The sequence below is a fragment of the Pholcus phalangioides genome, unplaced genomic scaffold (genome assembly GCF_987345545.1).
Source record: "Pholcus phalangioides strain wild (caught in Gottingen) unplaced genomic scaffold, Ppha-v1.0 ptg000007l_1, whole genome shotgun sequence".
Lineage (NCBI taxonomy): Eukaryota > Metazoa > Arthropoda > Arachnida > Araneae > Pholcidae > Pholcus > Pholcus phalangioides.
Genome location: NW_028301600.1, coordinates 3,187,741 through 3,199,786, shown reverse-complemented (window position 1 = coordinate 3,199,786; position 12,046 = coordinate 3,187,741). Strand labels below are relative to the sequence as shown.

The 12,046-nt window shown below is 34.7% G+C and overlaps 1 protein-coding gene across 3 annotated transcripts in view; it reads right to left on the bottom strand.

Moving 5' to 3' along the window:
• Positions 1-12,046, bottom strand: part of LOC149084801 (la-related protein 1-like) — a 232,126-nt gene that overhangs the window by 121,314 nt on the left and 98,766 nt on the right. For 2 of the 3 annotated variants that reach the window (XM_089232541.1, XM_089232543.1), the window contains one exon: positions 8,294-8,352. In XM_089232541.1, coding sequence (XP_089088667.1) covers positions 8,294-8,352 — 59 coding nt within the window. The remainder of the gene's footprint in view (positions 1-8,293; positions 8,353-12,046) is intronic. The other variant, XM_089232542.1, reaches the window with a different exon arrangement.

Sequence of the window (12,046 nt, the reverse complement as noted above, 5' to 3'; positions counted from 1 at the left end):
CTTTAGTGCTCGTGTGAAAGGGCATGCGGATCTGGGATCTGGACCCACATCCGCTCAGTGGGCCTAAAGGTTCTCTACCCACAGGCAGGAAAAAAAAAAAACAAGAAAATAAAATGTTTTTTCAGGAGAAATAGTAAAGAAGTTAAGAGCTGGTATTGGCTTTGATTTCAACATTGGAAAGGAGGGTCTCTCCACTTTAGATTCCCTCCATCTATTTACTCAGAGGGCAGATTGTTTCTTGGCCAACATTGTAAAATCCCACCCTTCAACTGATAAGACATTTCTCTCAGTAGGAGATCTGGAGGAAAATGCTAATAAGGATTTTTTTTCCTCTCCCTGGGGATCTGAAAAATAATCTTCCATGGAAAAAAGTGAAGGTAAACCATTTGAATGTAGATTTATCCTCTGATTTTTTCCCCTTCAAATTTTCCCTGACTTTTCCCAAGTACCGTATATACTCGTGCATAAGCCGAGTTTTTTTGTGGAAAAATTCGCTCCTCAAGTGGGGGGGTCGGCTTATACTCGGGTCAGTTTTTGATGAGAAAATTTTGACCCCACAATCAGTAGTCATTTTTATACCAGTGTTAGAGAAACCAGCATTATATTGGTATGGGGTATGTTCAAACCCCACAGAACCGATGTCAAATCCGAGGCAAAGAAATCGAAAACATCATTGGCTTTGATACCAGGTGGGCTAATGTCGACTGGAAAGCCTTATGTGCACATCGACAAGTTTTTCTAAGATTATTTGAGGAATTTGTGGATCGAATGGATGGGTTCCGATGATAAAGAAACTACAAAAAAAAGTGGTTGCCTTGAAGAAACCTGACATTGGCCTAGTGTGCCAATGGACACATGAGGCGTGGAATTCTGTTTCCACCGAAATTATCATCAGATCGTTCAAAACGTGTTGCATCAGCAATGCGATGGACGGAACTGCAGATGATATCATCTTTGAAAATGACAATGGCGATGACAGCCTAGATGAAGATAAAAACGAAGATGCCAGACCCCCGATGCGGATCTGATTACGATGAGCTTGGAGACTCAGAAGAAACGGATTAAAAGGTTTTAAACGTTTTTTTATTGTAAATTTCCGTAAACTATTAATTTTTCATGAAAATATAAGAATTTTTTTTCTCTGAAATGTATGGATTTTTTGGGGTCGGCTTATACACGGGTTTTCTATTTATTGCGATTTTGGTGGTCTTGAAGTGGGGGGGGGGGGGTCGGCTTACATACGAGTATATACGGTATTTAGAATTTTCCCTTGACTTTTGACAAATATTTCATATTTTCCCTGACTTTCCCTGATTCTCCCTGACTTTCCAGGTTGCTGGGAACCCTGTAACTTATGCATAAGAATTGGATGATCGACACTATCAAAAGCTTTTTTTAAGTCTAAAAAGATAGCAAGGGTTCTATTGCTGTCATTAATACTTTCATACACTTTTTCTGAAAATTTCAAAATTGCCATCTCGGTTTTCTTATTTTCAAGAAAACCGAACTGATTTCTCAAAAAAAAATTTGATTTAGAAAACTTATAATTTTGTGTTTCATTATTTTTTCTGAAATTTTCGAAAAAAAAGGCAAAAGAGATCGGGTGATAGTTTTTGAAATCATTGACATTACCTGATTTATGAATGGGTATGACAAGAGCACGTTTTAATTCATCAATAAAAACTTCACAGAGAATTGAAGAGTTTTTAAAGTTTATAACCCACATTATATGGTATTTACTGACAATTTTTAACATTTTTGGCATGATTCCATCATAACCAACCGCTTTATTATTTTCAAGTTTGTTTATTAAATTCTTTACGTTCCTTTCCTCTATCTCAGTCACGACTATAGAATCATACTGGTTTGGTACTACTAAAAACTAATCTATTATATAACTCAGAATCTTCAGTTATTGCAGAATTGATAAAAAATTCATTTACTAATGTTTTAGAATCAGTATTTACTGGAAGTACTATTTTATTTATTTTTTGATTTATGATATCATTAGTAACTTTCCATTGTTTCTTGATGTTACATTTTATAAATTTATCATGGTAAAAGCATCCTTTGCAGCTTTTAGTTTTTTTAACTGTTTGTTATAGCTTTCGTAATTATTTTCCTTATCACAATCTGAAGGATTTGGTCTAAAAACTTTATAAAGTCTTTCTTTAGTATCGACCATACATTTCAATGTGTAATCCATTCACTTTTAAAATTATTTCCTGTTTAGAATTTAGACTACTTTGTCCAGAAATTATAATGCCTGAACACAATATCAAGAATTTTGTAATATAATATATTTGCATCAGTCTCATTGAAATGTTTTCATCAAATTCATAATTTTCTACCCATACTTCAAACTTGTCATAATCCACATTGACAAAATCTATCACTATTGTTTTGATTATTATTTAAAAGTTGTGTATCAATTCCAAGATCACATTTAATAACCAGTGGTAAATGATCAGTTATCTCTAATTTTGATACTGCTGTTTCATATTGATAATTTAGCTTTGCGTTTCGAATGAAAATGTGATCTAAACACGCTGACTTTATTGTTGGTGTATTTACGTATGATAAAAATCAAACTCCGACAAGACTCATGTACTCACACTGTCCGTGTCAAACTTCAATATATCCATATTAATATCTCCAGTATAGATATTTTTATACCTTAAATTGCTAATAATTGATCTAAACTCATTAGTATAATCCATTCGAGAAAAATCATGGGATCTGTAAATTAAAATTATGCATAGATCTAACATTTCACTGTACAAATATAAGCCTTCAGCTGTATTCATATTCAAGGCAGTACTTAAAAATGAATATTTGTTATTTACGTATGCAATAATGCCGCCTGATCTATTTCTATTTCGACATTCAAAAAAGGTATAACCAGAAATATTGTACAGATCAGTTTCATGATCTTTGATCCAAATTTCAGACAGTAATACAACATCAAATGGAACTACTAACTTTTCTAAATACAATAATAAATTGTTAAAATTTTCACAGGTGCTTCTAATATTTACGTGCAATATATTGAAAGTTTTAGGACTGTTTGAAAAACTCACTAAATCATCGAATGTTTCAAGGCAAGGTGAATTGATACTTACGTTATTTATTCCTGGGAATTCTGCTGTTGATTAATTTTATCCAAGTCATTTATGTTACGAATATGATGAATTTTTCACCCTGCCTTTTCCTCAGTAAGACCTTGCCGTCTCTCACCCATGCAAAGTCAAACTCGTTATCCTTCTTGAACTTCAGAATGTGATAAAAAAGGTCTTTGAGAGTCTTAGTAAAACGTTTATTTATGAGTAGCTTTGACATTCCCGCATGTACCGATTCGTTGGGGGTTCCGTGGGGGGTTGAGGGCGGGGTGCATGTGTGGTGTAGCAGTAGTAGGTAGGGTAAAAAAGGGTTCGGGGATCCATGATGTTCTTAAGTCAGCCACCTCGTTGGGCAATTTGCCTGTTGTGGCGTTGTATTTGTATTATTTGTATATCATTCGGTTTATACACTTTTAAAGTTTTACCGATTTCAAGCACTATTTTCATCATATCCTCCCCCTTTTCCTCCCGCATTCCTTGTATCTCTATATTGCTTGATTTTGATCGTAACTCAATTTTATCCAGTTCATCGTAAATGGTCTTGATTTTTTCTTTCAAAATATTATTTTCACTTCGCAACTTTTCATTCGATCTCTTCATTGCCTGTAATTCTTTGTTTACCTCCGATAGTTCAGCTTTCATGTCTTGAGTGTTTCATCATTGAACTCGATGGATTTTCTCAATTTCATCATTTCGAATTTCAATGCACTGCGTTCTTCAGAGATTTTTTTTTCCCATCTGTTTAGTCATAATTCGACATTCTTCACGAATATCATGTATTTTTTCAAGCCACAATTTTCCCTGTTTTTCTATCTTTGCTGATATTATGCAGTCAGTACACAGCCATTTTTGTCTCATTTCAGCACACACATTTTTTTTTTTTTTTTTTGAAATTTGAAATTTGAGTCTGTGGTTCCAACACATTTCGAATGAATAAGTGATTCACAATCAGAACATGAAAATACCTCCTTCCCTTTCAGTACTTCGCCTTCACAAATTGAACATGTATCCACCATTGTTATGATTGATCAAAAGAGATATATTAACATAGATATCAAGAACTCGGTGGACGTCATTCGCAAAGAGATCACATATGTCTATGGATTAATTTTATTTCATCGACATATTTGGAAAGATACTTTTCTATCACACGCAAGCAAGTTAAATATTTTTAAGAAATGATCAATAAATAAATGGGAAATTGAATAAATTTCCGGAGAATAGCAACATGTGTGTGTCCTCCCTACTGTCATGTTGCCACCAATTATTGGTTGCATTTGCTTGACTGTAACCTATGAGATTTATTGGCTGGATTTTTCAAGTTTTATAAAAGGGATTTTATAAAACTTTAGTGTAATCTCGGCCTTAGATGATGTTCTAATTCTTTCCTAAAACGAGCAACAACACATGCAACACGTACAGAAGGTTCTCCAGAGACTATGCCTATGGTCTAAATATTAATGTTTCAAAATGCGTTTATGGCCAACCTAAAGTCACTTTCTTAGGTCACGAAATAAGTGATGTCATACAAACACTCGAATGCAAGATCACTACTACACAAAATTTTTCTAAACCTATTTTCATTGCCAAACTAAGAAAATATCTTGGATTAATAAATTTCTATCACAGATTCATTAGAAATGCCACTCAAAAATTCTAGCACCTTTAACCCAACCTACTTATAAGGTCGACAAAAAAGAATAATCAGACGAAGACTGAATGGAATGCAGAACTAAATACTGCATTCGAAAATTCTGAAATTGCTAGCAAAATTGTTAGCATTTCCTAGCGTTGACGGGAAATTAATACTCCAGTGTGATGCCAGCGACAAAGCAATTGGTGCAACATTGAACACTCTCAAAAATAACAAACTAAAACAATGCACAGTTTTTCTAAACATTTAGAAAAACACAACAAAAATATTCGAGTTTTGATAGTCATTTAAAAAAAAAAAGAGTAAAAGACTTGTCATTTACGAATCAGTAAAAAATTTTAAGCATATGCTAGAAGCACAACTATGCTAAATCCAGACCGATCATAAGCCTATCATCTATGCTCTTCGAAAAGCAGGTGATAATTATTCAAAGAGACAGTCTCGTCGGCTTTCTCACATATCCGAATTCACAACCGACATAATCCATGCGACCGGTAAAAGAAATAAGTCAGCCAATGCATTGTGGCGCATAGTGGAAATATGAATTCCAAGTCCTTTGAATTACGACAAACTCGCTTCAGAAAACTAAGATACTCTTTTAATTCACTATCATTATGACAAAAATGCAGTGCCAAAATTGAAAAAACTTCTATGCCAAATTCAAACACCATGGTTAATTGTGACATATCCACGAGTAAAAAGCAAAACCATATATAATAAAAAATCATTACACAGAAGTGTCTTCTCCAATCTGCATTGTTTAACACCTGGGAATCAAGAAATCCTTGATTTTGGTGAAAGAAATATTTGTCTGGCCATCAATCAATCATGATTGTCATGAGTGGGTCAAGACATGTCTTGACTGTCAGCAAAGTAAAATTGTGAAACATACGAAATCTGAACTAGGTAAATATGATTTACCAACATTACAGTTCCAACACATACACTGTGACCTGATAGGCCCTTTGACAGAATCCGAAGGCAAGAGCGACTGCTTAACAGTCATAGATCAATCAACTCACTGGCCTGAGGCATATCCAATAGTGGATATGACAGCACAATCTCTAGCTAAAATACTTTTCACAGAATGGGTGTCCAGATTTGGAGTTCCTGAGTGCATCAAGACCGACCAGGGTAAACAGTACGAATCATGCCTGTTCAATGAACTGACTAAACTGTAGGGCATCGAAAGAAAACGAACTTCACCGTATAATCCAAAATCTGATGATTTGATAAAAAATTTGCACCGTCCTCTAAAATGAGCAATAAAGTTCTTTCAGATGGACAGAATCACTGACGACAACCCTCTTAGGCTTCCAAGCATCCCTGGAGGAAGATATTCAGGTAAGTCCAACTGAACTGGTGTATGGTTCAACCATTAGAATTCCTCGAGAATTCAATGCACCTGAGAGATCTGAAGTCTTAAGTGACGTTGAGATGAGTATTCCAGGATTTCCGACCAATGCTGGCATCATCTCACTGTATGAAGGCCCTTATCCAGTGCTACAGTGGAAGAAAGATGTCTTCAAGATACTGAAAAAGGGAAAGCCGCATGTAGTGCGTATCAATCGAATCAAGCCCGCTTTCATGACTCAAGATGCTGAAGTCCCACTGACATCAAGCCGAGAAGTACGCAACAGCGATCCACCCGAAGACCTGCAAGCAAAAGACATTCGAAAGACGCGGTCCAGTCACAAAGTCAAGTTTGTGAACAGGTTCGTGCCTTAACATGTTCAAGAACACTGCAAAGGGGGCACTGCGGTACCACCTCCAGCAAATACAAACTGGCAGCTGTGACATCACGGACGATCTATATGTGTGTGCGAGCATGAAGGAAAAAAAAGAAGAGTCAGTCGATCAGTAAACACTGAAGAGTAAAAATGTCTGTTAGGCCTTTGTGCCATTAGTACTTGAAGATGTAAATAAAGTATATTTTTTAATTAAGTAATGTCTCTAATTACCGAAGCCAGATCGCCTCTCTGAACGAGTCATTACAAGTATGAATGTTTACACCATTTGTGAAAACTATAAAATTTAGAACATTTCCAACTTGACATCAAGATTTACATTTGACAATTATTAATATGATGTTTCAAACTCTTCAGATTTAACTGGAGTAGCAGGTTTTGTAAATGATATTTTCGAAAATATCTAAACTTTTTTACTGAAAATATCAGTTGATTCTCGATTGCAAAATAGCAAACCATTCTTAACGGAAAATGCAAGTCCAATTTTAACTGACAATATTAGCCCATTCGTGGATGAAAATATCAAACCATCCTCAATTGAAAATATCAGCCATTTACAACACATAACATGAGGCTGAAAATGTCAGCCCATTTACAACTGAAAACATGAGACGAAAATATCAGTCCATTCTTGGCTGAAGATATATTGCCTATTCTAAACTGAATATTTTCATTTTTGAGTTGTTTATTTACAGATGAACTAATTTATGGTTGAAGAATTCATTAATCCATGAAAATATCAAATCATTTGTGACTCAAAATATCAAAACTATACCATTTTGAAAAAAAAAAATATCGGATATATAAAATGATACATATTTACTGATATGTTTCAACAAACCCTATGCCAATTAGTAACTTTTCAGCTATTTTAGCAACAATTGGAGATTTTGTGGACTTATCGCAATGTCTTTGGTGACAGTTGGATTCGTATCTTTCTATTTTTAAGGCCCTATATTTCCGTATTTTTCTCGAAATATGGTTGTTCGGTCACGAACTTTTTTGGTGAAATATATTTTCGTTCACTGCAATTTGCAGTAGTTCATGATCATTCAGCGATAACTTGCAGCATATTTGGAAAATATTTTATGGCTACAGTTGCAGCGCCATCCTGTATTTCTCTTGATTAAAAAAATATGGTTATCCTAAGTATGAAGGCCTAATTTTTCATTTGAACCTATAATTATATTACTAATAAGCAATCAAAACAGGTAAAGAAATTTTCATTTAATTAAAAGCCTGTGGACTCTCATTGTCACAGACCATAGGTTGAGAAATGCTGTCATGGGGTATACCGTGGTCCATTATGCTGCTGATAAATTAACCACAGGCTGCAAAATATTTAAGGGATAAAATTTCATTGTGTCAATCAAGACAGATTGCTAATTACTTTGTCACAGTATTTTTGGGTACATTCAAAGTGTTTCAAGAAAGAGTAAGTGTGCAATAAAGCTGAATATTTTGGAAATGATAGCGCACTCCCCACTCCATTTAATTTAATAAATATATTTAGTGTGATATAAATATGATCATTACAAAGGTGCAATCAATAGTTATTTGACAGAGCTTCTTTAGATGAAAGAAGCTGAGATTGTACAAAGAAAAGCTCGCATTTTTCTAAATAAAATTCAAATATTTTGTAATCAGATTTCTGGACAATATTTTAAATTCATATTTTTTATGACAGTGGGGAAAGTACTCAGAACTTTTAAGACAAAAAATGGTGCCTAACAAAAATTGAACAAGATAATAAAATGAAATAAAACAATTACCTCCATGGATCCAGATGTACTGAATTTTGGTTTTGAACCGGTTTCACCATTAGCAACTGCTAAAAGATAATTAAAATTACCATAAGAATACAAATTCCTAGAACATACTTAATTATCAGCAAATAAGTTTAATTTGGTAGTGTTAGTTTGGAATTGCATGAATGTGTAAAAAAAAAAAAGATATTCACATTAACTTCTTATAAATGGCAAAATAACCTAAAAAAATACAAAACTTTTGATCAGTTCATCAACTCTCCTAATTTTATTCAGATGAAATCAGGAAAAAAACATCAAGACAAACTTCAAGCCTGCACAGAAAATCACCAAAGGTCTATGATCAGCCAAAGAACAACATAGATCTTTATTAATTGCAAGTATATTTAGAATACCATGCACATGAGAACAAGTTTACATCAACTCTACAGTGTTCTTGGTAAAATCTGCTTGGTCATGTCCCAGACTGGAAAGAAGAAATATGCATACAGGACAAGGTTTTTATTTAATTACGATTGCTTCAAAAACCTAGGTTGTTCCATGTGGGTGAACAAAGAATTCATTTTTTAGAACAGTGCATTGCGCTTAATGTGATCACATCTCTAAGGGTTTCTGATAATAACCGATTGATTGCTAGATGCATGGAGGAGTATACCTTTAAAAATGATATCAAAATCATTCAGGAAATGATGAATTACAAATGCACTGAACACATCAGAAAACAATGCTTTGTGGAGTGAGAGTGAAAAAGAAGCGTTGTAGTGGAGCTTCAGAACGAGAGTCTGAGTAGACGAAAGAAAATAACGTTAAGAAAACATGGGGTTGTGTGCTTTAACACTAGAGAGACAGATCGTGAGAGTATACCTAGAAAGACGGGATGGGATCAAAATGACCCCCGTAGTTTTTTTGCAATTTTCAGATACCTTGTTTCAAATCACGGTATGTCATTTTTAAAACAATTATAACACAAAAAACAAAGGATGAAACCACTGACCTGTTACTATATTTTGTTTTTATCTAACACTCAAAGCATTCTGTACAAATCACCTCTCTCAATGCACATTTGCCGCCCACTGGATTTTTGCATTGCGTACACGACTGAAGTGTTTTATTGTCCTTGCAGTTCCTTCTTCCTTGGTATTTGTCATTTTTTGTCTCCATCAATAGGTGTTTTGTATATTATCACATTTCGAATTGTAGTTTTCAAGTTGAAATACTCAGCACAGAGTTCTTCGCATAACTGCAATATGCAAGTTCTCAGAGTGATTTCTTTCCTGTCTCTTGTTTGTACAAAATCCAAGCATTTATCGCCGACATATCCAAAATGTTAGAAAATACATGCATTGGCTAGCAAAAACTTCCAGTCTCGTTAGTGTGTAATCGCACCATTTGATCCACGATGCCGACTCCATATTTAGTTTCATTATAATAGGCAACTGTTTCTGGGATCTTTTTTTCTTTATCGTTGAAAGTTACATCAGTATGAAGCAAACTCAGAGAACTAAAACATTTCTATTATTTTCACCCTGACAGGATGTCAGCGTGATATCAGTTCCAGTTTTGAATACGATTGAAGAGTATAGATCTTATCTTGTTTTTGCAGTTGGTGGCACCTCACGACGGTTTTTTCGAAGGGTCCCAACCAAGCTTGTAACCCTTGCTGTAATGCACATAATCTGTGCGATACAAAAATAGTCAACCTTTTCCTAGATAAGGTTTGACTAATCGAATTACAACATGCTCATGGACATTTTTATTTGCTGGTCTGGTGTTATCAGCTCCAGTGTAAGGAAATCTGTTTAGAATATATTTGGAGTCAACACAGGCAAGAAGCTAGAATTTTATCCCAAATTTATCTGGCTTACTTGGGATATACTGTGTAAATGGACATCTTGCTCTTAAAAGTTGTTTGTCGACAGTTAGATTGGGTTCTGGTTTGCAGCAAGCCGCACTGTTTTCTATGAATGAATTCTATAGTGAAGATGCAAGAGCAAATTTATCAGCGAGCAATCTTTCAGACATTTCAGATTTCAAATCAAATCTCATGAATTTCAAAATTTCTTTGAAATGATCTGTCATTGTTTGGGAAAACTGGAGGACCCCAAACCGATAACCACAATGAATTCAAGGGGAAGTTTTTTTGCATCATATACACCTCTTGCATACATAATGGATATCGTTGCATCCAGTTCAGGCAAAGAAACTGACCAAGTTTCATTTAGATGACGATGAACTTGAGCTTCTGTACATTTCTGTATGACACATTTTATTGCTGAAAATAAGGCAGCACGAACTCAGAACACTTTCATTTATGTTTTTCGACGCACAAAATACGGGTCTTGATTTTCTCTCAATATATTTTGAGATCCTCAACGTCCTAAAGTTGAGGAAGGTTTTATGATTTTCCATATGCTCCCATCTGCTGCAGTTTCTTCACCAACGACAGATGGAGTACTACTAGGCTATCGGATAGAAATTATCTGACTCTTAGATCGTTTCTGTGGCTTCAACAAGGTATCATTTCTCACGATTTTGCGTTTCTTATTTCTCAATGGCATTCTATTTTGTACCAACTGATGAAGAAATAATTTTATTTTGATTTAAATCTTAGTCATCAGAACCGATACTTGCTTCTCCACAGTTCGGCATAGAGTAGATCTCGTGCTCTTCTGCACTTTCATCATCACTGCTTCCAGAGTTTCTCTCATTAATCTTCGCAACTCCTGGAGTATTTTCAGTAAATACATGTTTTCTCCATTTTTAAACTATTTGAAATGATCACATACTCAAATTTTCTACATCTCAGGACAAACAATTTATCGAATAATATGGAAAAAATGCTTGACAAAAGACAAAAATTACACACCTGCTGACGGACACTTGCAGATAAGAATGAGAAGAAAAGAAAGGTCACACGCAAAGTCAAACACAAAAAAAAAAAGACTTTCAGAAGAATTACAATCTACTTAGAAATCAATTATGACGATGACAGTAGTATTTACCGCATAATGTGCTAGGATATAAGGAAGGGTCACAATGACCCCCTTCCATCTTTCTAGGTATATCCTCTCGTATCTTCGTAGTTAAAAAAAGAGAATGAAAAACTTTGGTATACAATAAGAACATGCTAATTCAAGAAAAGTCGAGAAATTCCAAGTGGTTTGGTTTATTCTTAGCAGAGATATGTAAGCTTAAACAGCGTGCAGGGTCTTTCTAGTGTTAACCAGTCAGCTGGTTGCAATGACATTTTTCATTGCGGTTATACGTGATGGTCGTACTTACGAAAGTATGTTGAGCTGATTTTTCTATTTTTATCAGATGGATATGATGGAATAATGTCATACATATGCTGCTACTGCACAGCCATCCTTCTGCTTTATTATCTCACAACTAGATGGAGTTTATCTAGTTGATATATTACAAATGATCAGATTATTATTATCTTCATCCTTGAATGGCTGCATCCCCAAACATTTATTTAATTTCTGTTATTTTAGATTCCCGTGAAGACTCATTTGTTTTATTTTACTCATATATCTTTTAGAGAAGGTGCAGCGCTACTACGGATCCATATAAATCTGTCAGTGGCATTTTGCATTTTTTACAGTCACAAAACATTATAAATGTAGCCCCCATGACCCCCACAAAAGTGAAGCTGACAAGGCACAATTCTAATAACTTGTTTTTCACACTATGAATTCATCATAAAGGGGCCTGTGAAAGTCTGGTCTGAGGGCTCGAAAAAGATACCAGCCTGGA